The sequence below is a fragment of the Eubalaena glacialis genome, chromosome 8, assembly GCF_028564815.1.
Source record: "Eubalaena glacialis isolate mEubGla1 chromosome 8, mEubGla1.1.hap2.+ XY, whole genome shotgun sequence".
Taxonomy (NCBI): domain Eukaryota; kingdom Metazoa; phylum Chordata; class Mammalia; order Artiodactyla; family Balaenidae; genus Eubalaena; species Eubalaena glacialis.
This window is the reverse complement of record NC_083723.1, coordinates 105,773,170-105,800,105: the sequence shown is the minus strand read 5'-3', so window position 1 is coordinate 105,800,105 and position 26,936 is coordinate 105,773,170. Positions and strand designations below refer to the sequence as shown.

The following is a 26,936-nucleotide window of genomic DNA, read 5'->3' as shown; positions in this document are numbered from 1 at the left end:
CTCCTCTGATCTCTTTGTTTCTCTCTCCTTTGGCAAGCTCATCCCTTGGCAATGTCCACCCACATAGATGTGCAGCCAGTAACTGGCACTGATGTTACCCTCCAGACTCTCAATTCTGAGCTGAAAAGAGCACAGCAGAGAGCACTGCAGTGGAAAGGGGCTATTGGTGGCAGAGAGGCGGTCTCTTTGGAGACGATCCCTGTAAGTGTTAACAAGGTGAGGTGGGGACTAGAGAGACCCTGCAGACAAGATAGCTAATATTTAGCAGCTGCCCCAGTTGAAGCACTCACGGCATCTCCTCAGGCAGGACATCTGCCAGGATATTGATAGAGTCTGTCTTAGCCTTGGAGGTAGGGGCTGCAGCCAGTAGAATCTTAAGTAGAGCAATCTGGGAAGTAGAAAATGAGGAAATCCAGCCCATTCAACAAGGTTATTCTTCCACAATTCAACAGCCCTACGAGAAATGTTTTAAAGCCTTTCTCTAAGTTCTTCCCTCAATAACCAAATCTGCCCAGCCTCCAGAAGGGCAAACGGGTGCCCTGTCCTGACAGGCCTGCCTGTGAGGCTAAGGAGCCAGAAGGGAGCTTATGGGCTGTTCTGCTTCAAGACTGCTCTTTCCAAAGAGGATTGAAGGAGCAGAGTGAGAGGGGCAATGCCTAGAAATTAGGTGGGAGGTATAAGCAAGATCTCCCTCCCGGACCGTTTTCCTTCCTCTACCTCAGACCATCAGCGTCCTCACCATCATAGCCTGAGGCCAACTAGGACACCAGAGGCCACGGCAGACCTCAGGGGGACTAAGGCACTTACTTAGGAGGAGGGCCCCCTATGCATCCTGCAGGGATCCCACCTCATTCTCCACCCCTCCCAAAGAAGGACTTGGGAGTATAGCCAAGTCCTTCTTCCTCTGGGAGGAGCCCTGAGGAAAGCTCAGAGAATGCCTTGCCTGAGGGGTGAAGGCTCAGGAAGCAAGATCAAATGACAGATGGCTCAGCTTAAGAGGGCTCTCAGCTATCTATTCCTCGCAGCTGAGAAGGGCAACTCTGGCCCAGCCATCTCCTTACCATGTACTGGGGGAGGCTACACAGCATGCCCTGGTAGAGGATTTCACACGGCGTCTCTGGTACTACCTCTTCCCCCTATGGCAAGAAACATACAGTTTGCCCAGGCCATTTTCCAGTTGACCAAAACCTATGTTTCCTTGGTTGTGGAAGGTGGCAGGAAAAGATCTGGGAGTCAGATCTGGATTCCTACCCTAGCTGTGTTAATGATTCATTGTAGGACCTTGGGTAAGTTACTTTCCCTCTCTGAGACCTAATTTCCTCTTCCTAGGATCAGTGGGCTGGTCTGGATGACCTCTGAGGGCTCTTCCAGCCCTGAGAATCTATGATTTTGGTTGTCCTGTTATCTGGAATCAATCCAGAATTCTTTCTATGTCACTTTTGCTAGGTCAGGAGTCAGAACTCCCACCAACGCAGTGGTTAAGAATCCGCCTGCCAATGCAGGGGACACGGGTTCGAGCCCTGGACTGGGAAGATCCCACATGCCGCGAAGCAGATATGCCCGTGCACCACAACTACTGAGCCTGTGTTCTACAGCACGCGAGCCACAACTACTGAGCCCACGTGCCTAGAGCCTGTGCTCTGCAACAAGAGAAGCCACCGCAATGAGAAGCCTGTGCACCGCAACGAAGAGTAGCCCCCGCTCACTGCAACTAGAGAAAGCCCGCGTGCAGCAACGAAGACCCAACGCAGCCAAAAATAAATAAATAAATTTATTTAAAAAAAAAAAAAAGAACTCCCATCAAGGAGTTGGCTCAGACTACTGCTTTGCTGGACATACTTGGGCTTAGCTCAGGCCACAGGTACACCTGGGACACTGGAACTGACACCCCACACAGAGGCACTTCCTATGGTGTCAATCTGAGGCCATCTGAGAGCTCTGGGCTGCTCCAAAGCCAGAAAGGAGAGGTAGGTGACTCAATAGAGAGGGTTAATAAAGGCCTGGAGAGGCAGGAAGGGGTATTAGCAGGGAAAATTTTAGGTGGAAACTATTTTCTTCCCTTCTCCACTACCCTCTACAACATCCCTTCCTCCTTTCTGACCAGGCCCCTCATGCACAGCTCTGTCCTTGTGATGACCCCATTTAAGCCCTTTATCAAAGTAGCCCCTTATCAAGAGGCTACTCAGGCCACTGTCATCTTTGGCCAGTGCAGTCCTTCCTCCCCACCACATCGCTCTATTACAGGACAAGGGTCACTGCCATGAGACCCTAAGGCAAGGAGGAGTAACCAGGCCCCTTCTATCCCACACAACTCGGCTGCTGCTTAAATGGATAATAACCCTGGCAATCCTGCATGTTTGCCTTGCTGTTCTCTAAAAGGCCTATTTCATACGTTCTCCCCTCTCTTCAAACCAATCCCCTCATCCCACAGCCCCTCAACACTTACTGACCCTACCTCTCACTTCATGGACAAAACAGAAGCAATCAGACAGGCACAGCCTCATTTTCTCAACACCAAATCTACCAGAGAGTCTCTACCTTCCTTCTTGACATGAAGGATGAACCACCTGTGCTCCTATCAAAGGCTACCCTCCGCTGGTGCTCACACCCTTTTGCTTTATCGAATGCATCAGTTCTGTAATTATCTCCTTTCTCCCGGATCAACCCCTTTAGGACATAAACACACTCCAGGATCTCCTAGCTATAAAGCATTCCCTTGACCCGCATCCTCCTTCAGCTACCATGCCATTTCTACCTTCCTTTTCACAACAGAACTTCTATGTGGTTTGTCTCTGTTGACTAAGTCTACCTCCTTTCTTTACATTCCCTTTTCAACACACTCCAACTAGGCTTCCAGCCCCACCACTTCACTTGAGGTTGCTCTTATCAAGGTCACCAGTTATCTCTATGTTGCCAAAGTCAATGGGCACCTCAGGTCTTATCAAGCACCATTTATCAGCAACATTTAACATAGCTGATCACTCCCTTCTTCTTGAAAGACTTTCTTTTTTTTTTTTAATAAATTTATTTATTTTATTTATTTATTTTTGGCTGCGTTGGGTCTTCGTTGTTGCGCGCAGGCTTTCTCTAGTTGCGGTGAGCGGGGGCTACTCTTCGTTGCAGTGCACAGGCTTCTCATTGCGGTGGCTTCTCTCGCTGCGGAGCAAGGGCTCTAGGCACGTGGGCTTCAGTAGTTGTGGCGCACAGACTCTATGTGGGATCTTCCCAGACCAGGGATCTAACCCGTGTCCCCTGCATTGGCAGGCGGATTCTCAACCACTGCGCCACCGGGGAAGCCTTGAAAGACTTTCTTTGCTTAGCTTTTATGGCATCACAATCTCCTGGATTTCCTCCCAGCTCACTAAGGGTTTTCCTTTTATTTGGCTCCTTTCCTGACTCATCCCATCCTTGACATATTGGTGTGCCCCAGGGCTTTGTCCTGGATTCCATTTTCTCTCTAACTTTACTCCCTCCTCAGGTTATCTCAGCCAGTTGATGGCTTTTAACACTGTCCATGAGTCAACAGTTCCCAAATTTATTTCTCTAAGTCAGTCCTCTCTCTAGAACTCTAGACCCGTATACCTAATTGCTTGGCTGCTCTGCATGGGTGTCTAAAGGACATCTAAATCGTAGTACAACCAAAATAGAACCCTTGATAAGACAGAACTCCTAGGAATTCCCTGGCAGTCCAGTGGTTAGGACTCCACGCTATCACTGCTGCGGGCCCGGGGTTCAGTCCCTGGTTGGGGAACTAAGATCCTGCAAGCCGCATAGCACGGCCCCCCCACCCACAAAAAAGAAAAGAAAGAAAAAGAAAAACAGGGGGAAAAAAACACATTAAAAAAACCAAAAAACAGGGCTTCCCTGGTGGCGCAGTGGTTAAGAATCCACCTGCCAATGCAGGGGACACGGGTTCGAGCCCTGGTCTGGGAAGATCCCACATGCTGCGGAGCAGCTAAGCCCGTGCGCCACAACTACTGAGCCCGTGCTCTGCAACAAGAGAAGCTGCCGCAATGAGAAGCCCGCACACCACAACGAAGTGTAGCCCCCGTTCGCCACAGCTAGAGAAAGCCTGCGCACAGCAACAAAGACCCAACGCAGCCAAAAATAAAAATAAATAAATTAAAAAAACAAAAACAAAAAAACCAAAAAACAGAACTCCTCATCTTGACAAATGGTACTTATTCTTGATTGCCCTTTATGTCTCTCTATCCACAGCCAATTGAACTGCAACTCCTGTCAGCTATACCTCCAAAATATAAATCAAATTCATCCACTTCTCCCTATCTCCACACTTCCTACCCCCATCTAAAACACCATCATCTCTCACCTTGACTATTTTAAGAGCTTCCCAACCTCCCTGCTTCCACTCTTTCCTCATCCAGCCTTTACAAAGTAGCCAATGGTTTTTATTATAAAAAGATAGATCATGTCACTCCCCGGTTTAAAATCTCCAAAGGCTTCCCTTTGTCACGTGAATCAACTTCAAGCTCCCTATCTTTGCTTAAATGTCCTTTGTAAAGTGGCCCCAGGCCACCTCTCTGACCCCATCTCAGACAACCCTCCCCCTCCCCACTGTGCTCCAGCCACACTAGCCTTCATCCACTACCTCTAACATTCTGAGCTTGCTCTCACCTTCTTAATAAGTCTGTTCGCTCTGCTTCGAATGCTCTTTCCCCTGATGTTCTTACGGCCAGCTCCTTCTTATACCTCAGATCTTAGGTAACTATCACCTTCTCAGAGGTCTACATACCCTGACTGCCCAATCTAAGATAGTCTACTACATGATATGTCACCCTATTTAAATTTTATTAACCATATCTACCATTCTCTGAAAGTCTTCTCATTTCCTTAATTACTTATTATCGTTTTTCTCCAACTTTAATGTATCGTGAAAGTAGAGACCTTGCTTTGCCTAGCATACAGTAAGAGTCCAACAGCATGCACGCGAGTTCTCCGACAGCACTGCAGACAGATTTCCTCCTGTGCAGGATTCCCCTTGACTCACCAAAGACATGGGGCACTTCTCTAGCTCCTCCTCATTCTTGATCTGAACATCTGCGATGGAGATGTACTTGTGCTGGGAAACATAAGACATCAACAAGGGGCCGAGGGCCTCAATCACATGTGTACCAGTGATCATTTCCCCAATGACAAGGAAATGTCCTGTTTATGGGTCTGTCAGCCCAAATACACCACGCACCCTTTGAAGGCAGGAGCCTTATTTACCTTTGCATCATGAACAGCAGCAAAGTGCTTCAATACAGTGTTTATTCCATACTTCCATGTTTGAAGGGCAGCAAATACCTTAGCATTTACCTTCAACCAAAGTGCAAGGGGAGGGACTTCCCTGGCGGTCCAGTGGTTAAGACTCCATGCTCCCAACACAGGGGGCACGGGTTCGATCCCTGGTTGGGGAACTAAGATCCTGCATGCCGCATGGTGCAGCCTTTTAAAAAAAAAAAAAAAAACGTGCAAGGGGAAGCCAAGAATAGGCCCTTGCCCCTGGACCACTGCCCTGAGAGTTTTGCTGCATGTGCCTGTATGTGCGTCCGTGTGTGTACAGAGTGATGATGGGGTGGGGTGGGGATCAAGGTCTGTGCAAGGAATGACTACTCTTATTCGTGCACACACACACTTTGGATACAGAGCAGACTGCTACTCAATCCTGGGCCTGTGGAAGTTAGTGAGCCTCTAAGGAGAGAGAAGGAAAGGAAAGGAAGCAATAAGTGGGAAGAGAGAGAAGGGTGGGAGGAGGGAAAAGGAATGAGAGGAAGAAAGAAGAACTTGTTCATCTATCTAAGTGTAGGACACTGAGTAGGTAGGGAGAGACCTGATTTTTTACCTCTTTGGCCAAATGCCTGCGGAGGAAGTACAGAATAACAGGTTCAGAACGTGTCTGGTGGAAGAGCACCACCCAGGACCCAGGACCCTAGTCATCCAACTTGCCTTGATGGCTCCCTATCCCTGAAGACTGAGAGCCCACCCTGGTCACCTGCTTGAGGGTCTTCACACTCTCATGGATGGGCCTGGGCAATCCAACCAAGGTATCTGTGTCCCTGTGAAATGCAAGACACACCAGATCATAAGGGGAAAAAATATAGAGAATTACCAATACCCCTGGAGTCATGTGGACCATGCCACTTTCACCATCTGGTACCCTGGATCTTTCTCTGCAAGCTACCAGGTCCCCCATCGTTGCTTCAGGACACAAAAAGAATAATGGTACAGAGAAGTGTCCCTGAAAATTAGGATTTCTGTATAGTGTTTTGGGGACTCACTTTGTCTGGGAACAGGTTCCTACTTAAAAGGGCATGTTGCCCAACACTTTTGACAGTGAAACGGTAGTAACAATGGTTTCTCAGGTTTTGTAGCGACCAGTGAGGATTCAAGAGGGTGGGGGAATGGGGAAAGATCTGTTCCAACCATGTCGCTTCTTCACAGAATTCTGGCCCATTACAGAAGGGCTTGCAGGGGCCATCTAATAACACTCTGACAAGGAAATTGATGTTCAAGAGGGAAATGACTTGTTGCTCAAGGTCCTACACCTGGATGAGAACATAAAAGTTCTAGGAAACTGGAAGGAAAAAACTCTATGGCAAGAACCCAAAGTAGTCACTGGGAGCTGCCCATGGCTCTGGGTTGTATAATCACGACCAGGCAACATCTCTCACTCTAGGCCACCCGTTCCCCTGGCCCCCTAAAAACCACTCTATAGCCAGTTCTGACCATCCAGTCACTTACTGCCCCAGAGTGAATCCGATGAACTTGTTCCTGCTCATCTCCAAGAAGTGTTCAATGTCCTTCTGTCTGAGAGGACGGTGGAGAGACAAATCCCAGAGAAGGGAAGAAAAGCAAACCTTGAGAGAAGGACCCTTACTGGGCTCCTACTCCTCCAGTTGGAGAACTGGAACAGTAGGGGAAGACAGCAGGGAACTTCAAACCCAGGAGTTCTGACTCCCAGCCCAGCTTATTGAGCCTTGAATACATAGACCACTCCACCCTGGGCCTCCAGTGACTGAAACCCCGAAGCTCAGGGTGCTTGGTGTTATCAAACCTACCTGACCTTTGGGGTCCATGGTAGGCCCTTGGGAAAGGCCACCCGCTCAGCAGAGAGGGGTGCCTGTGAGGGTGGAGGTGGCACTAGAGGGTCCTGCTCTAGCAAGTCTAACTCTCCATCCAAGGTACGCTCTCCATCGCCAGCAGACTCCTCTTCCTCCTCTGTGGCTGGTTCCTCAGTCTTAAAGAGATCTCTTTCATTGTAGATGTCCAAGCTGTCCTGCTTAGTAAGGAGTTGCTGGGGGGTTGGAGGGGAGTGGGTGGAAGGAGAGAGGGAAGGTGTGCAGAGATCTCACCCTGGGCATCCTTGTCTGAGACCACCCCAACCCACAGGCTGCTAGACTTCAGGGAACATGGAAGTAAGAACCCACCTCTAGTGAGACCTTTCCCTTCCCATCTCAACCCTACTGTCCCCACCAGGCCCAATTCCAGGACAAGCAGCTCTCACACAACCACGCCAATGGCTGGGAAACAGAGCATAGATAATCCCAAAGTCACAGTTGCTTAGCTTTCAGAAAGCACTGATGCCTTTTTTTTTGCCAGCACTCTCCTTCCTAATTATGCTCTACTTAGGTGAACATTCAATTAGTTTGCCTTCTGTGAGCATACACCAGCTGGCTGACTGAGGAAGAGGAGGACAGAAGCTTGCTGCTAGGCAGAGGGAAGCAAGTCTGGAATTTTAAATCTTGTCACAGAAAGAAAAAAAGATTGGACAGAAATAGGCCAAAAAGTTAACAGTGATTGCCTCTGGTTGTTAAGATTGTGGGTGACTTTTTTTTCTCCCTTCTTCACATTTTTATATTTGTTCTAAATTTTCTCTAATGAGTAAGCATTACTTTATAAAACAAAAAAATAAAGGTTAAAAAAAATCACATTGCAGATAATGTAGACTAGATTACTGAGTGTGACTGTCCGAGCCCGTCACCTGTAGTTGGTGAACTCAAGTAGATCAGGCGGGTAAGTTCATGGGAGCGTGGTCAGCTCTCAGCGCAACTTGTCATTGTGACCTTTCTAGGGATGCAGACTATAGAACCCTAACCAGTCACCTTGTAAGTGTAAGCCTCTGGTTCCAAGGCCAGATAAGAGCATGGCTGGCTCAGAGTAAATCTTACTGCGAAGACAATGATAAAGTGCCTCAACCAGGTACCTATGCCCAGGATTATACTCCAACTGTTGCTCAGGGTGCTAGGGAACTCCAGGCACTGAGGTCTAGACCAATAATCCTTAGCAAGACATGGAGCTATGATGTGATATCACAATGTTACATCTTGACAGCCCAGGACCCTGTCAGGGCTTGGGAATAGAGGCCGAAGTATAGACTCCAAGATTTCAGGTTGGTCTCAGGGCCAGCCAGGGGCAGGAGAGCTGGGTCATTTACTGCTCTTTCCTACCATATCCAGAGCTGCTTAGAATCTTGATTTTTGGCCAGCTAGTGTCACAACACTACTCTCTGCTTTAGTCCATACCCTTCGAGAACCACGGCGGCCTCGCAGTTTGGAGGGTGGTGGTGCCAGCTGAGACTCCCCCAGGTCGAGAGTGTAAGAGGGCGGGGAGGCAGCACGCATGCTCTTCACCACCTGGATACTGTCCTCAGCCAGTGGAGGCAGGCCCAATTCTTCCCGCTTCTGTACTTTGAGAGCCTGCAGCTGCTCAAATCCACCGAGGGTAAACTAAGGGTTAAACAGGAAAGGGGCAGAGAAGAGAGGAAGGGAGGGAAGTCAGAGGGAGCAAGGTCAGGGAAGCACGGATGGAGAGGAAGAGCCACAACCTCCAGTCCCCTCAGACCCCCTCCTTAACTAGGAAGTAATAAAACAGGAGGAAGCAAAAAATGTGGTCACCATCCCCAGTCTCAGAGGTGGTTACTATCCCTCAGAGCTCAGGGGTCAGGATAAAGCATTATTTACTGACCCAGGGCTGGAAACATCACCAGAAATAAGGAAAAGAACCACCGGGGGCCTCCATTGAAAAAAACAGGAAAATGTACCCCCTTTTAAGGAGCAGATCTAGATACTACAACCCCCCAGAATCACTCAAGGCCTGCCCTGGAGGGTATGTTGTTCAGCCAGTCAGAGGAAGGATAGGGTTGAAAAATTAGTAACAAAACTGCAACCATACACTTATGAGGACTTCATTTTTTAAAAGCAAATCCTCTATTTATCTGGATGGAGAGCAGGCACTAAACCCCACATTTTACAGCTAGAGAAACTGAGACACAGAGAATTGCCCGAGGTTTCTCAGTATCAGCAGAGGCCAGATCTCCCAACTCTCAGCCAGGGTTGTTTCCATGAAACGTTAGCTCTATCAGGGGAAGGTGCAATGACACCCCAACTCAAAAAGTGGCATCTCCCATCAGTCCAACAGAAATAGGTAACCTACTCTGAAACAGAACATCTGATTTCTCTAGGACAGCCTTATTGCCCCTCCACTGGTTAACAGCTGCCCTATTCTTCTGCCTAGCTCCAGCCTCCTGGAATCAGACTAGAAGAAACTGAGGTGGCAGAGGGCACTGCTGATCTGATGAGATGGGAGAGGGGTGAATCAGCCACTCACCATGACTACTTTCCAGAGCAGAAGCAGGACCTTCTTTATGGGGAAGTGGGGAGCCAGGCCACTGCAGAACTTGGTGACCATAGAGAAAAGCAGAAGGGCAAAAGGCTCCTCATTATGCATGGAGAAGCCTGGGGGTTGTGGAGAGAGGCAAGTGAGAAAGTGAGGATGAAGCAGCTGAAACCCAGTCCCTGTAACCCTATTACTGGACACTGAGGAAGGCACTCACCTTCCTGCAAAGAATCTGAGTACTTGGTCCTTAGAAGGAGGCTTAGAGAGCCCCCAGAGTGAACCCCCCGAGGGCAGGATAAGGGAGGTCATGGAGTTAAAATGGTATAGTTCCCAAAGCTTGGGGGTGGATATCAAACTAGAAGTAACAGTAATAAAGATAATAAATGGTAATAAAGATGCTTCCTGGCTGAGGAATTCAACGCATTTTGTAGATCACAACTCACTTTCCCACATCAACAAATATAGTATATATTTTAAAATCCCAAAGGCCTTCATATCTTATCCCTGACTGATGACAATACCAACTCATATTTTTAAGGTAAGTCAACTCATATTTTTCACGTGGGATTTGTGATCGAATGGGAGAGGGATGACTATTCCCATTTATAACCAAGGAAACCAAAACCAAGATATAGAGAAGACATATGACTGGGCCTAGCTCACAGACACAGGGACAATCAAGCCAGACCCTCAAGCCCACCACAAAGTATCTCTGTTCTAAAAGAAGGATGTTAGTTCTAAAAAAAAAAAAAAGAAGATGAAGAAGAAAAAAGAAGAACTGTCTGTCTCTCCTAGGCAGATGCTATGCCTCCCCTCCGCCACAGGCACCTTGAGTGCCACTTCTTACTCAGTTCAGTGCGGAAGGTCTCCCGGGCTCTCCTCCACCCGTAGGAGTCTGTCTCTCGCTCCAGACGGATATTTTCCACCATTAGGTACATGACACTCAGCAGCACCCTGAGGTTATAGAAGGGTCACAAGAGGTTCCCAAGGCAGTTTCCAACCTATAGTCTGAGACCTCAGGGATGGTTTCTGTGGTGGCCCAACCCAGTGGAATTAGCAACTTCTAGTGGCCTGGGTGCATCTGAAATTTGGGCAAAGGTAACCCATTGCTAACCATCCCCTGTTCCAATCCCACGGGCAGGCCCACTCACCGGAGCTCTGTGCTATCAGCAATGGAGATGGCTGGTTTCCGAAGAGCACTGCTACAGGCCTGGCTGTTGCTGCCACAGGGACGAGGGAGAAAACGGGAACCCGTAAGGCCTCTTTACTCCGTGTTGCACACTTATCATATGCACAAACATGAGTACCTGCCATTCCCTGGCTATGTAGCTAAAGAAATTGGTCTAAGGTAGAGGAGCCCATAGAATTCTCCTGCCACCTAGACAAACCCTTATCTGTGGTGAAGATAGGCAAGGGCAGGGTCTATGATATTGGCTCCTCTTAAAATCCCCGCTGTGTCTAGTACTGTGCTGGACACAAAACAGATGCTAAGCAACACTTGGTGGATAATAAACAGAATTCGCCCCACTAAAGCTCCTGGGTGATAGGCATGAGACAATATGAGGGGTCACTATAGTGGTAGCGGCAGATAAGGCCACGTCTAGAGCTGTAACCGTGAGGGAAAGAACTGGACACAGCAACAGGAATTGGTCCCGTCCCTCTTGGGTCATGTTCTCAGGTAGAACAGTTTCCTTCATGGAGCCCACAGTTAGGCTGAGCTAAGAAGGTATCTGGATACAAAAGCAATACAGGATCGGCCCCTGAAGCCCAGGATTGAAGCTGTAAGTGGGGCAGAGCCTGCTGATGAGTCCAACCTTAGGGAGCAGGACAGACTATCAGAGACCATGGCTGGATGGAGGGGGACTCTCAGTGAGCTTTGGATGAGGTGTGAATAGACCCAGCTTCCACAGAGGGCTCTACAGTGAGGGAACCAGCATAGGAGATGAGGCACTCTTCAAGGAAGGGGGTGGCCAGCCCTCCCCTAAGGCTTCTCACTCGATTTCCATGTGGAGTAGCTCCAGGAAGGCCGAGAAGGTCCCCATCTGATAGAGCAGGAAGCAGTTGTACCTGGACCAGTGGAGTACATCGACTTCTGAATCACATTCCCCAAAAGTGCCTAAAGGACCAGACAGTGCCGCAGGGGTTGAAGTGGAGGGGGTTATCCCAGTTCTTTCCACCCTGTCCCATGATCTGAAGGCTATCTTCCAACACTCTGCCCAACAATTAGGTTGACAAAGGTAGGACAAGTGCCCCCCAGAACTTCCTGGAATGAGGCAGGGGAGAGGAGAAGCAGTCTCCAGGGTTAGGTCCAATGTGCTCATCACTGGTCTGTCTTAAGTTTGAGTTCCCTGAGAAGCAGATCCAGAGATAAGGATTCAAGTGCAAGTAGTTTATTTGGGAGTTGACCCCAGGAACCGTCGGTAGAGAAGTGGGGAAGTGAGATAGGGAAGAGAAGGCAGCCAAGAGCTCAATCCCAAGTGGGGAGAAGCTCTGGAAAACATAAAACAAACAACTCAGAATCATCCCACCCAAGAGGGGTGAGGTGGTCAGGCTATTCATCCACTAACTCCTGGCAGTCACTGAGGAATGCTGCTGGACTAGGGGAGAACATTAATTCCCTAGCACTTCCTGGCTGCCCTATGTGGGCTGCACAGAAAGCCCTCAGGCAAAAAGATGAAGGTACTGGCAGCTGGAACTTGGCCAGAGCGCCAGACCCAAGAGATAGGCTTGGGCACTGCCTTGTTTACTGCAGTCGTCCCTTCACCAGATGTCCACTCTCTTTCCTCTCCATTTATGATTTTTCTTTTACAGTTTTTTAGCTCCCAACTAGTTGGTTCTGCCAACAGTCCTCTTATTTCTGACCTCAGGGCTTTCTTTTACTACTCCAGCTAGGCTCATTTTTCTTTCCAACACCTGGCTAATAGGTCTCTTCTGGGAAGCTTTCCTCAGTTAATTTCATTGAGTTCTGATTCTCCAAATTACGCACAGCAACCATTCCTGCTGCTATGTTGGCTTGGACCTTCTAATGCCAATGAGAAACAATGCAGAGGGTCCATGTGTAAATTGGTGGCACGCTCCCTGCCTCCTCTCAGTGTCAGAGCCAGGCCACAGCTGGTAAAAGAAACCTCCATGCTCAGCTGGTGGTACATTGTCAGCTCTGGCCACAATGACCCTCTTGCTAGTCTCCACATAGGATTACAGCCCAGGCTAAGGAAAAAAAGAACCCTATAAGAAATTCTGGCATGCCTGGAAAGAGAAAGGCCGATTCCAAGGGATCCAGAACAGTACCTACCATCATCTCCTCATCTTCCGCATAAGCACAAGGTTACTTCTAGCACATGACAAGATCTGTCCTCGAGAGGCAGGAACCTTGCTTTCCCAGCGTGGCTTGCCTCATCCTAGTCCTGCTAACACTGTCTCTCTCTCTAGTGTCCACCCCTCTCAAGTTGGCAAAGCTGGCCACTCACCTTGGGCCAGGTAGAGAACAGCTCGGGCCACCTTCAGTCGCCGTTCCCTACTGACCACCTCCAGCCGGTCCAGGAGTCCCATCACATAGGCCTTCTGCGCATCTTCCTCCAACTCCAGCCACTCCTTACCCTGCACTGGGAACAGAAGGCCATACAGATCTAGTGTCAGCTGTTGCTTCCCCGTCCTGGAAAGGCTCCTGATAGCATATGTACCTCTGATCTCAGCCCCCCAATAAATTCTTCTCTTCAAAAGCTTTCCTTGTTTAGCTGAGAAAGAATAAGGGATGGGAAAAGTAAAAAACCCAAATGTTCTGGCCTGAACCCACTCTGTAGCCTCATCTTCCTCCACATCCCCTCCATTTCCACTTCCCCCTCCCCAGCCTATACGGTTCTATCTCTCTGCCTTTCCTCAAGGAGTTCCCTCTATCTCCCTATGTATCCAATTCCTATTCATCCTTACAGGTTCAATACAAAATCACCTCCTTCCCACTAATGCTCCAGCCAGAAGCTCTGTCCCCCATGATACTTTTTACTTCTCTAACGACACTTCCCATTTTCCTCTTGGCCTCAGCTAGTTTTGTGACGTACACATCTCCCCTCTGCTATCTGACTATAATTTCTTTAAAGATACTGTAAATTCACCTTCACCCCTGCCTCCTGCATCTCTGGCACAAAATGGGTACTCACCACACATTTGCTGAGTTGAACACTGAATTGCCACTGACCAAGTAAGGAAATGGAGGTCTGAGTGGATCACAGGGTGGGCACATGAAATTATTACCAAATGCTATGAGGAGTGAGGCAGAATTGGAGACAGGGATTGAACACTAAGGTCGAAGACTAGGCTGGGCACAGGGTTACCAGGCAGCAGGGAACCAGTCCAGCCCCACCTCCCCATTCCTCTGTTCTCTGGGCCCTTGACATCAGGGAAAGGGACCCAGTTCAGGCTTCTCTTGCTTCCACTCCATGACCTCTCCACTTGAGATATAGGAAACTCTGTGTCCCATATGCAAAAAGGAATAGAGAAGTTATATGGCTATGGAGAGGATGAAGAAGGATCATACTTTGTTTTAGGCTTTTTCTAGATCAGTCTTGAATATCATGGAGAGAAAAAGCAGATCTCTATGAATAAGGATCTGGGATCACCTTGGGTCTTGAAATCTTCTTCAAAGCACCTCCTGTTAGCGGTGAATTCCGGGTTTTCAGTGTAGCTATACAATTCTGTGGCAGGAAAGATAGGACAGAGTCACAAACATTCAGCAGATCCTTATAGAAGGGGCCTGGGGTGGAGAAGGTGGCATGAAAGAGCTAAAGCTTCCAACACATTCCTGTGTCCAATTCAATCCAAAGTCAGCTTCCTCTTTTTCGGAGCAGTTAAAAATAGCCACTTGGGTCCCTGGGTGATTAAACCATCAAACCTGTCCTCCTCCTGCCAGCTGGCTGCTACAGCAGAGAAGGCAGGCTCCGACATTTGGTGAGGGCCAGGAGAAGGGCTGGAACAGAGAGGGTTGAATGTCATCACTCCTGGTTCTTAGGGCTGCAACCCCTTCTGCTTGTCAACCCAGACTGGGACTAATCCTGTCTCTAGGGAAAAAGGGGGCAACACAACTCCTGAAATTTAGAGGCAAGATCCTTGTGCTATTCAAGGAGCCAGTTCATTCTCTCCCTGCTGAGTTTCTTCGAAGGGTACAGAAGTTTATGTTCCTGCCCACGGCCACCCGGGCAGAGGCAGAATCAAACCATATAGAAGCAGCTTTGATTGCCAAAGGGCGGCCTGTGCCCAGGAAAATCTAACTTTGCTGACAGCAGCCTCTCAATACAAAATGCAGACAGCTTATGAGAAATAAAAATGCCCTTTCCTACACACACATACACACACACACACACACACACTCCAGAACATCACACCAGTACGCTCATCTTACAGAGGATGAAGAAGTGAAGTCATTAAGTCAATAGGTGCTTCCTTAAAACTCTGTTCCCTAACTAAGACCCTTGCTGGAAATTTGACTAGGTCACAGATAATTCACAATGCAAGAGAAATTCACTTATATTCCAGCCAGCTGTCTAATGGTCAAGAAATACCTTGTCTGGGAGCCAGGGCTTTTGAGTCCTGAGTTCCAAAATCCTGGAGTGACCAGAAACAAATCCCAGCTCTGTTTGTTAAATTCTTCAGTCATTAGTGAGTAGTGTAGATATATATATTTTAAGAGTAGAGCACAAACCCAGTTAAAAAAGGGAGCAAGGCTCTCAGGTACTAAACTTTGCTTTTGTCTTATTTTTAAAGTTTAGATCATGAACTTTCATATACTACCGGTAAATACAGAGTACATAAAAGACACCGTGTTTATCTTCTACTCAGATTAAACAAATGTTAACACTTGTCATATTTGCTTCAGACAGCTAAAGTCCCTTCTTCCTTCCCAGTCTTATTTTCCTCTCTAGAGATAATCACTATGATGAAATTGGTATGTATGCTTCACATGCCTATTTTTATACTTTTAGTACATATCTATGTGCCTGTAAACAACACATGATATTGTTCTGTTTTTCAAGTTTTTATCCAAGCAGTATCATATTGTATAAATTATTTTTTCTTAGAAGCATTTTTTATTATGTCTTTCAATAGTTTACATGAAAAGCAGTGTGATGAACACATCCATTCACTTAACTGACACGGTTCTCAATCAAGTGTGCAATAGACTTCCCAGAAACATCTTTTAGACTTGTGTGTTTAAGCAGTTTTTTTGATGCATGTATAAATTATTTTGTCACTGTTTCTTCTCCCCTTTAATATGTTTTTAATATTTACTGACACTGAAGCATATTGATATAAATCAATTATTTTAATGACTATACAGTAGCCTAATATGTTGATATACTACAGTTTATCCATTCCCCTACTAAGTTGTTTTCAATTGTTCACAGTGGCGACAATAAACATCTTTGTAAGTGTTTTCTTGGGCCCAAGAATTTCTTTAAAGTGTACATCTAGAATCATTGGGTCATAATACGTGTGAATTTGACTTTGCTAGATATAACCAAACTGCTTTCCAATTTTATACTGTTCCCTCATGCCAAGCCATGTATAAAAAGTACTCATTTCTCTGTACCCTCACCAACCCCAGGCTTTTAAATTTTGCATCTGATGATTGTTGAATAATATCTCACCATTTTAATTTGTTTTTCCCCATTTCCTAACATAATTGAGTATCTTTTCATATATTTACTGACCACATGGTTTTCTGTTCTGTGAATTCCTATTCATATTCTTGGACCATTTATCTATAGTCTCTATTGGGATGTTCATTTCTTTCTCTCTATGTGTGTGTGTATATGTGTGTATTCATATTCTGGATTCTAATCCTTAGTTATTAAACTTAGCTCTCTATTTCTGTCACTCATCACAAAATTTATTCCCTATGCTTATTCACAAGAACTTCTTTAAAAGCGTTTGTCTCTTTTCTCTGAAAAAAGCCTGTCTTAAAGTGTCACTTTCATGTGACAGAATATTTAACTTTCACACAATTTCCACCCAAAGCTCATTTATTAATAATTGGCATTTGTAGCACATGTAACATGGAGGCCCTTAATGCAAGGAGATCACGTTTAGCCAAGCTAAGAATCCAGAGAGAAGTAGCCCAGCATTGAAAGAAGAATGGGATCACTTAACACCAGCTCAGAAACATCCAAGCAGAGCTCCACTGTGATGGATATAGATGACATGTTCAGCTTTGCTCAGCTGACCAGTTGTCTATACAGTTTTTCTTCAGACATTGCTGAGACTTTAATAAGGGGCAAGTATTAGGGGAAGGGGGCGAGATGGAGGTAGAAAAGAAAAGGAGAGAGAGATGGAATGGGAAAGCAATGGAGTGGGTAGCAGAAAGAAGCACACAAAGATATGGGTGACTATGGGAAGAGAAAGAAAGGAGAAATGGGGAGAAGGTGGAGAGAAAACAGATTTGAGAGTGCACCAAAAGAGAATAAAGAAGGGTGAGCAGAAAACAGGGATAGAATGAAAGAATGGAGAATGCCATACATAGCCAAGGAAGCATTCACAGAAAGAAATGTGAAAGCAAACAAAGAGATACTGACCACTGGAAGGTGTAGAGAAGTGGGAATGTGGAGAACAGTCTGTGTTCTATAGCCACTTGCTGAGAACAGACAAGCTGCCAGGGGAGAGCACAGGTATCTTCCCTCTCCTCCTGGCCAACCTTCCACTCTTTACAGACCCATCTATCTCATACCTGACAACTCTGCTGCGTGCCCATCTGTGTCTCCATACTCAAATTCCAGGGTAGGGCAGTCCACAGAGCCCTGTAATGGAGAAATCTTTGTGGTAACTTGGGAAAAAGGTTGACAAAAGGAGATCATACCCTCATTTCATTTTCCACCTCTCTTGGAGGCCGAAGTTAGAGGAAGAAGGCAACTAGGAGAGTTCCATCTGGGCCTTTCATCCAAGAAGTACCCTCCTCCAAGCCAAAATTAGAGGCTCAGTGTGGCGCTGGGCTGAAGATTCCTATATAGAATCAGAAACTCTGGGCAAAGGACCAGGATCATGAACAGATACGAAAGCTACAATCTGTGGCCATATCTGATCTACATAAACACAGACCTGAAGAACATCTAGCTGATCTCTAGAAAAACAAGACGGATGAAAACAAAAGAAGTAAACTGGATTCTGACTTCAGCTCTGTCATTAACCCATTGTATGATTTTGTATGATTTCATTCTGTGGATCATAGTTCCTCATCTATAAAAAGAGGTCCTTCAGTTCCAATATTCCACAATTTTAGGACTGTCAAATAAGGTAGCATTTCTACTTCAAATTGTATTAAAGGCTAGATTTCCTATGATGTTGTATGTATAAATTTATAATACCCTTTTAAAAGTATTTTTAATACAATCCTACCCCCGAACCTCTTTAAGCATTTTGGGATAGATTTTTCGTACCAATATATTAATAAATATGAATTAAAAAAAATTTGAATTCCAGCTCTTGTCACATACTATGTGACCTTGAACAAGTTACTTAACCTCTTTGTGCCTCAGTGTGGTATAAAAAATGTATTTGGTCTTTGCCCCCTCACCCACCTTCCTGGCACAGAGCTCTTAAAACCTTTGGAATTTCCTGAGTAGTAGGAGTGTCTGTTATTCATAAGGAGCTCCTGTCAACCATACTTGAGTTTATGCTAATGAGGTGACTCAGAGTGAGAGTTTCAAAAAAGGGGCTCCAGGGAGGGGAGGAGGCTGGAGACTGAGTTCAATCAAGTGGCCAATGGTTTGACCAACCATGCCTAGGTAATGAAACTCCATATAAAAACTCTGAAACAATGTGATTTGGGCACACCAATGTGCTAGGAGGGTAATGCCGCAGAGAGGGCATGGAAATTCTGCACCACTCCACCTCCATACCTTGTCCTATGCCTCTCTTCATTTTGTTCCTGAGTTGTATTCTTTATAATAAAATGGTAGTCATAAATATAGCACTTTTCTGAGTTCTGCGAGTTGTTCTAGCAAACTATCGAACCTGAGGGGGACAGTCATGGTAACCCCTGAATCTGTAGTTGGCCGGGCAGAAGTGCAGGTAGTCTGGGGATTCCACTGTGGCTGGCATCTGAAGTGAGGGCAGTCTTGTAGGACTGAGCCCTTACCTTGTGGGGTCTGTGCTAACTACGGGTAGTGTCAGAACTGAATTGGTATCAGGGAATTGTTGCAAAATGACGTACTCAGTTTTCTCATCTGTAAAACGAGGATAATTCATAGGGTCATTGTAAGGACTAAATGAGATAATAGAGGAAAAGCACTTAGCACACAATCCAGCACCTGGTAGCACTATGTGGACAGTTACTCTAAGAATTTTACTTACTCTACTTATGATTTTAATATTATATTATAAAGGCATTTTTCTCATACTATTATTATTTTTTAAAAGATAAAGGTTTACTTTTTTTTAAATTAATATTTATTTATTTATTTATTTAAGCTGCGCTGGGTCTTAGCTGTGGCACGCAGGATCTTCGTTGCCACATGCAGGATCTTTGTTGCAGTTTGCTGGATCATTAGTTGCGGCATGCAGAATCTTTAGTTGCGGCATGCATGTGGGATCTAGTTCCCTGACCAGGAACCCATGCATTGGGAGTGTGGAGTCTTAGCCACTGGACCACCAGGGAAGTCCCTTTCTCATATTATTATAACTGTCACTTTAAACAGCTAAGTGAAGAGCTCCCTGATGGCCTAGTGGTTAGGAGTCTGGGCTTTCACTGCCACGGCCTGGGTTCAGTCCCTGGTGGGGGAACTGAGATCCTACAAACTGCACGGCACAACCAAAAAAAAAAAAAAATTATTAAAAATACATAAATAAACAGCTAAGTGGACAGATATCTATTGGCTTACTTAACCAATTCTCTATTGTTGAACATTTGTTTTTAATTTTTCTTTACTATATACATGAAGCTGTAATACACTTATAAATTTTTTCATATTTAGGATCTTCTCTGACAGTTTCTTATAAAGGGAATGAATGCATCAAACCTTATGAATATTTGTATGGCTCTTTGTACATGACAAGTTGTTTTCCAAAACCACTTTATGAATTTACACTGCCAAAAAGGTGATTTATGTTTAAATTCACTACAGCAAAGATTTCCAAACTTCTGGATTACAGGGACCAGTAAGAAAAAAAAAGGTGGATGGTGGAGAATGACATAAGGTTGTTGATGTTTTATTTTCTAAGTAGAAACTTTAAAAATCTCTTATATATATAATTTTAAAAAATCGTTTAATACCCCCAAAATGCAAAAGACAAAATATCAAAATAAGAGCCATTAAAAGCAGTGAAGCTTTTTTTGACTGTAAGTCAAAGTATAAGTAAACTTTACATCATGTCCCAACACACACAAAACTGGAACAGAAGTTTAACAAAATAATATTTACCACTACTATATGTGATACACCAGTACTTCCTATTAGTCTATTTCTTTAAAAAAATGTTGGGATTAATCTCCAAGATTTACAAGCAGCTCATGCAGCTCAATAACAAAAAAACAAACAACCCAATCCAAAAATGGGCAGAAGACCTAAATAGACATTTCTCCAAAGAAGATATACAGATTGCCAACAGACACATGAAAGAATGCTCAACATCATTAATCATTAGAGAAATGCAAATCAAAACTACAATGAGATATCATCTCACACCGGTCAGAATGGCCATCATCAAAAAATCTAGAAACAATAAATGCTGGAGAGGGTGTGGAGAAAAGGGAACACTCTTGCACTGTTGGTGGGAATGTAAATTGATACAGCCACTATGGAGAACAGTACGGAGGTTCCTTAAAAAACTAAAAATAGAACTACCATACGACCCAGCAATCCCACTACTGGGCATATACCCTGAGAAAACCATAATTCAAAAAGAGTCATGTACCAAAATGTTCATTGCAGCTCTATTTACAATAGCCAGGACATGGAAGCAACCTAAGTGTCCATCATCGGATGAATGGATAAAGAAGATGTGGCACATATATACAATGGAATATTACTCAGCCATAAAAAGAAATGAAATGGAGGTATTTGTAGTGAGGTGGATGGAGTTAGAGTCTGTCATACAGAGTGAAGTAAGTCAGAAAGAGAAAAACAAATACAGTATGCTAACACATATATATGGAATCTAAGGGGAAAAAAAAGGTCATGAAGAACCTAGTGACAAGTGGGAATAAAGACACAGACCTACTAGAGAATGGACTTGAGGATATGGGGAGGGGGAGAGGTAAGATGTGACAGGGTGAGAGAGTGGCATGGACATATATGCACTACCAAATGTAAAATAGATAGCTAGGGGTTTCCCTGGTGGCGCAGTGGTTGAGAATCTGCCTGCCAATGCAGGGGACACGGGTTCGAGCCCTGGTCTGGGAAGATCCCACATGCCTCGGAGCAACTAGGCCCGTGAGCCACAATTACTGAGCCTGCACATCTGGAGCCTGTGCTCCGCAACAAGAGAGGCCGCGATAGTGAGAGGCCCGCGCACCGCGATGAAGAGTGGCCTCCACTTGCCGCAACTAGAGAAAGCCCTCGCACAGAAACAAAGACCCAACACAGCCATAAATAAAAATAAATAAATAAATAATTAATTAAAAAAAAAAAATAGATAGCTAGTGGGAAGCAGCCGCATAGCACAGGGAGATCAGCTCGGTGCTTTGTGACCACCTAGAGGGGTGGGATAGGGAGGGTGGGAGGGAGGGAGATGCAAGAGGGAAGAGATATGGGAACATATGTATATGTATAACTGATTCACTTTGTTATAAAGCAGAAACTAACACACCATTGTAAAGAAATTATACTCCAATAAAGATGTTTAAAAAAAAAAAAGTTGGTCTCAACTCACAGGTTACTCCCTACAGTTTGAAAAACATTGTTTTAAATTACATACACCCTTTAAATTTAACGTATTGAACTACATTCTATGAAAAACTCACTTCAATGCCTTGAATTTTCCTCATTTTGCTACAAACCAGCTAAACTTTGTCAAGGACTTTGGGAACCACCTAAAGCAAGGAATCTGGCTGTAAGGGGTCTGAGGTGAATCCTTTGGTTAGGTTAAGAATCTTTTTATTAAGCAAGCAATCATTCTCTAGCTTCCTTTTAAGCTTAGGATATCCATACACTAAGCCATTGGGAGAGGGTAGGTCAATGGTGCCCCTATAAACCCAGTGATGTACGAGGCTCTGTTGACTTGTGCCAACAGTAATTCTCTTCCAGTAATTCCTGAAGCCCTAGAGAGGAAAGAAAATCATCCTCCCCAGGACTGTCTTCCACAGGAATGCAAAAGGAGGGAGGGAAGGAAAAGCAGATAGTCATCTATCTGAGAGTCAATCAGAGAGTCTGGCACCTGGGTGTTGTGATAGGGGATGTACTGACAGGTAAGAGCAGCTCTCCTGCTGCAGTGGAAGGTGAAGGAAAGCTAATGTTTCCAGCCAACCTTTGGGCAGGCAATGAGCTCAGATGGTGAGGATCACTGCAGTTGCTCATTTCCACATGAAAAGTGCAGCTGCAGACAATCAGGCGGTAAACTGGGTAAACTGTGGTGCAGGTGGAAAGCTCTGAGTCTCTGGATACTGAACTCACTGGCAAGAGTAAAACTATCAGAGCCTTTTCCTGAAGGAAGACTTGATAGGTAGGGAGAAGGCCTCCTGGTTCAAGAGGAGTTTTAATTCACCCATAGAACATATCATTCCGAAATTATTTTATTCACTCCCACACTGTCTGTCTCTCCACCCCGACTGTGGAGAGACTGCTGTATCCCTAGCACCTAAAACAGTGCTGGGCATATAGAAAGGACTCAACAGCTATTGAATTAATAAAAGACTCATCCCCCTGCCCCATCCCCCAAAAACCATCTGAACAAGAACGATGTCTCTATCGGGGAAAGAGAAACAGGGTGCCCTAAAAGGCCAGATTCGTACTGAGGCAGGGAGGGAGATGATATGGTGCATAAAACCCTGATCCAGTATGGCAGGAGGGCTGAGCTCTGCCTCTGAAAGGTGGTGTGATTTTTGGGCCAGTCTTCTCACCTCCTCCACTTCTCTCTTTTATAAAATGGGATGGATTCCTGCTTGTCTGTATCAAAATGGAAAGCATACATGAAATCCCTTTGAAACTGAAATACAATTCAAATGGTAAACCGTGGAATGGGATGCCAAAGATCTGGCTTCTACTACCAGTTCTGTCCCTTGATGATGATGATAATACAGTACTAAGAGCTACTGTGTGCTAACCAACTACATGCACCGTGCCTGCACTGAATTAAACATTTCACATTCAATTATCTCATTTTGACTTTATCGCACCCTTCTGAGGCAGGTAGTATTAACCTCATTTTACAGAGGAAGAAACTGGAGCTCAGAGGCTGGCAATCTGCCAAAAGTCACACCGAGAGTAAATGGTAGGGCTGGGATTCAAAACCTCAAAAACCTGCTCTGACTGAACCCAAAGCCTGGTACCCCTGGCCACTGTGCCAGATGTATGACCTTCGGCAAGCTACTTCTGTCTCCCACTTCCGTCAAAGCAAGGGCGAAAACCCGGTGACCTCTACAGACCCTTCCACATCTGACATTCTGTGGTCTGATTCCCCGCTCAGATCTGGTTCTGCTCTTGGCTAGTTGATGGAAGCTGGCTGGATGAGGGGGTTGGAGTGAATGTTAATTCACTCCTTTCATCCTCCTAGTTAGGGTTTCTTTTAAGAAGAGGGAACATTCATACTCCTCTCTGTGGGTCTGTATCGTGCGGGGGTCCATCCACTCGCTCCGGTACTGCCCCGCCTGACTCCTGTATCATTAACCCTTACGGGGAGGGGGCCTGATGTCCGTGGAAAGTGCTCCCTCAAGGGCTCGCCAGCACACGGGGGGAAGGAGAAGGGCCCAAGTCACGCGGCTGCTCTGCTCGGCTCGGGGCGCCTCGGGGTGGGAGGGCGGCTGCCCCCACGACGGCCCCTCTTCACTGCGGCCGGGCTCCGGCCTCCCACCCCTCAGGCCACTCACTTCACCTCTCCGCGCCTGTTCCTCCTCTGTAAATCGGCCTTACGAATTACCACTCCGGGGGGCTACAGCGATTAAGTGAGATAAATATGTGAAAGTATATCACGCTCTATCTTCGCGCCCCCAGAGGGAGGCCAGAGGGCTAGAAAGCCCCCGACCCGCGGCAGGAGACGGGTGGAGAGGGTCAGGGGCTGCAGAGCCCGGAGTTCAGGCTGCGGCGGGCCCCGCAGTCGCCCGCTCCGAGAGGCGGCACGGGGCGCGCAGGGGTCTCCCGGCGGCGGAGGGGGACGCGACCGAAACACCTCAGCCAACGCTTCTCGCTCCGGGCGTCTCCCGGCCCCAACTGAAAGCTCTCCGGGCTCCTCACCTCCGACTCCCGCCGCTGGCTTCTGAACGTTTCCCGGCCTTTAGGCGCCGCCGGCTTCCCTTTGCCGCCGCCGTTGCCGTTGCCGTTGCTGTAGCCATTGGCAGGCGGGTTCCCGACCCCGGGTGCCGCGGGGTCCTCCATGCGGCTCTCCTCAGCAGCTCCCCTCTGCCGCTCTGCGCTCTCTGCCAGGGGTTACCCCACAGCCGCCGCGCGCCGGGAGCCAGGCCCCGCCCCCTCCACAGCTATTGGTTGAGACCTTTCCCCGCAGCCCACCCTGCAGCGCGATTGGCTGTTCGACCTCTCTGAGCGGGACTTGGAGGGGGCTCATTCAAGGGATTTCCCCCCCCCCTTTTTTTCCCACTCCCGCGGCGTCGCTGGTAGCCCGACACTCCTGGGTCGGCTCTCAGCTCCACTTCCCACGTCCTGGGCCTTGAGCTCTAGGTGGTCAGCTCTGCTTCTCACTAGCTAGGTGTCCCTCAGCCCTCACCCCCTCCCAAATAGCGACCTTTTCGGGGAGCTCTAGTCTCCGCCTCCTGCTCCACTGCAGTCTTCGTTTCCCCGGTATCACAGACCTCTGCCCCCAAGTCCTGGCTCCTGAATATTTCCCAAATCCCGCTTCAGTCGAAGGGGAGGGATGGCACCGCCGGGTGGCCAGGGACACCGCAGGAAACGAGCGACTCTCCCTCTCTGGAAGCTGAGATTTCAGAGGCGAACTCATTCCACTCGGAGTGAGGGCTTGACTGGGACACTGGGGGTTGAGGGGTGGAGTAGGGCGTTTTTACTTCACTGAAATTGCTGGTGCCTTTCCGGGCTGTTCCTGGCCATCTGCCTTTCTCTGCTGAAGGGGGGCATCTTCCTCATGGTGTGAGCTAGGGAGTAAAAGTTGATTGGAGAACAAATCCCCAGCGCCACCTGTTCCCCAGTCCTTTCCTTCATTCTAAGATCCTTCCTAAGGGCTCAGTGTTACCTGGGGCAAATGAGGCTGTGTGGTTTGCCCACTTTGGAATTTACGTTAAAAGCATCTTACAGTAAACATGTGTGCAGTCTGGGACAGTAATAGAAGCCCCAAACAAGTTGGGGGGGATTGTTGAACTGCCACTTTGTTCCAGGCATTGCGCTAGACTCTTTCCAGATATATGTCTCCTACAGGTTGTTTTCACTAATCCAATATTACTGACAAGGAAACCGGGACTCTCAGAGACTAATTCCTCCTTACCTGCAGTTCCCAAGGTATCATATTCTAATATCTTGTTTCAGTGTCTCTCACTGGAGGAAACTCTGCTCTTCTCTTGGCTAACTTCTATTCTTCCTTAAAGATTCTATTTAGTCATCACCTCCTGCTCCAGAAAGCCTTTCTTTTGACCCTCATCAACCCACTCAGGCTGTGCTGGTGTCAGCCAAGTCTGCCTGGATCCACAGTCCTTATATTTTCTACTATATCCTCAAAGTAAGGGGCCCAAAGGAATTATCCGCCCTTCTTGTATCATATCTCTCCCTCACACTTTCCTCTGCTAATTAGTAGGTGACAGATCAAGGCAGAGTTGAGAGTGAGCACTCCTTGGAGATTTCTGAGTTCCTTTCTGTCCCTGGTCTCCAACATCTCCTTACTGTACCCACCCACAATTTTCCCTTTCCTCTCCCATTCCCACCTCCCACCCACCTCAACCTGGATATAAGCTCTCTGAGAGTAGCTTTTGTTCATCTGTGTATTGCTCATTTCTGTGTGTTTAACACAGGGTTTCTTCTGTACTATCGACTGAAAAATGTCTTGTCGTGGGGAGCTGTTTTGTGCACTGTAGAATGTTTAGCAGAATCCCTGCCTCTCTTCACGAGATGCCAGCAGTACCCTCCCCCTAGCTGCGACCACCAAAAATGTTTCCAGATATTGCAAAATATCCCTGGGTGGGGATGCGGGGGGCAAAATCTTCTGTGGTTGAGACCCACTGGTTTAAACAGAATTGAATTGATATGAATTTCTAAGAAAGTCCCTGGCTCAAGGCCTAAACTATTTGATTTTGGAATTTTTTTCAGGGTATAATTTTGTTAAACTCTTAAAGATTCATACTCTGCTTTAAAATTCACAACCCACACCTAGCTCATCACTGCTTCAGTGTGGTAAACCTGCCACAGAACAGCCCATTGGGGCTTCTTAATAAAATAATTAATTTTCTACCTTCCCTCTTCCCAGTACATCTCCTCCTAAGCAGTCAGAGCTCTAGGATTGACAAGCCCAGAACTTCATATTCTTTTGTGAGCCTAGTCAATCATCAGGATCCCCAACAATGGTGACATACAGGAGTGGCTACTTTTGAGGTTTTGTTCTTTTTCCAACCTATCCCTAGGGCCAAGGGAGCAGAGTAATCTTCAGTTGGGAGTAGAATTGAGGACAACGGCTCTCAAGTCCCCTCTGGCCTTTATGTAAATCCATTTGCTGAGCCTAGAGCTCCATCTGGCTTCACTTTGGGAGATGGGGTTTAAAAAAGCTGTGCTATGGAGATTGCAAAGAATCAACATGGGGAGAGACCTCAATCCAGTATCTTTTCCACACTGCAGTGGAATGGGGGCCAGTAAAGATCAGACATCTATCTGATCATTAGAGGCCCAGACTTTCAGAGCTTATCATAAGGAGGAAGATATCTGGAAACAACTACTGGAAGAAGTAACAAGAAACCACACATTAACTGAAAACTTTGAAACTCTGGGCCATGTAATTGGCACACACTCAATTTCTTTTAGTTTATTTGTCAACAAAGAAGTGACAGCCATCAACACCACTGACCACAGAGGTACCCATAAATATACCTTGGAGCTAATTAGGGACGGGTCCACATCTTGCAGAGATGGCTCCAGTGTGGAATTATTTTTAAACCTACACTACCACCTTCCCTTGTCCCCAAACTCAGGTATTCTGAGGCTGCTGGTAGAGGGCTAGAGGTATAAATAGGTATA

General features: G+C 46.5%; 1 protein-coding gene across 2 annotated transcripts in view; it reads right to left on the bottom strand.

Moving 5' to 3' along the window:
• Positions 1 to 24,161, bottom strand: part of STRIP2 (striatin interacting protein 2) — a 43,449-nt gene extending 19,288 nt beyond the window's left edge. For both annotated transcript variants that reach the window (XM_061198040.1, XM_061198039.1), the window contains exons 1-15: positions 23,988 to 24,161; positions 17,333 to 17,402; positions 14,232 to 14,306; positions 13,086 to 13,220; positions 11,614 to 11,734; positions 10,770 to 10,838; positions 10,466 to 10,572; positions 9,610 to 9,737; positions 8,526 to 8,729; positions 7,062 to 7,297; positions 6,745 to 6,810; positions 5,996 to 6,059; positions 5,009 to 5,080; positions 1,062 to 1,136; positions 291 to 388 (exon numbers count right to left, since the gene is read on the bottom strand). In XM_061198040.1, the coding sequence (XP_061054023.1) occupies positions 291 to 388; positions 1,062 to 1,136; positions 5,009 to 5,080; positions 5,996 to 6,059; positions 6,745 to 6,810; positions 7,062 to 7,297; positions 8,526 to 8,729; positions 9,610 to 9,737; positions 10,466 to 10,572; positions 10,770 to 10,838; positions 11,614 to 11,734; positions 13,086 to 13,220; positions 14,232 to 14,306; positions 17,333 to 17,402; positions 23,988 to 24,128 (1,661 nt within the window). In that variant the 5' untranslated portion in view covers positions 24,129 to 24,161. The remainder of the gene's footprint in view (positions 1 to 290; positions 389 to 1,061; positions 1,137 to 5,008; positions 5,081 to 5,995; positions 6,060 to 6,744; positions 6,811 to 7,061; positions 7,298 to 8,525; positions 8,730 to 9,609; positions 9,738 to 10,465; positions 10,573 to 10,769; positions 10,839 to 11,613; positions 11,735 to 13,085; positions 13,221 to 14,231; positions 14,307 to 17,332; positions 17,403 to 23,987) is intronic.
• Positions 24,162 to 26,936: the final 2,775 nt, after the last annotated feature.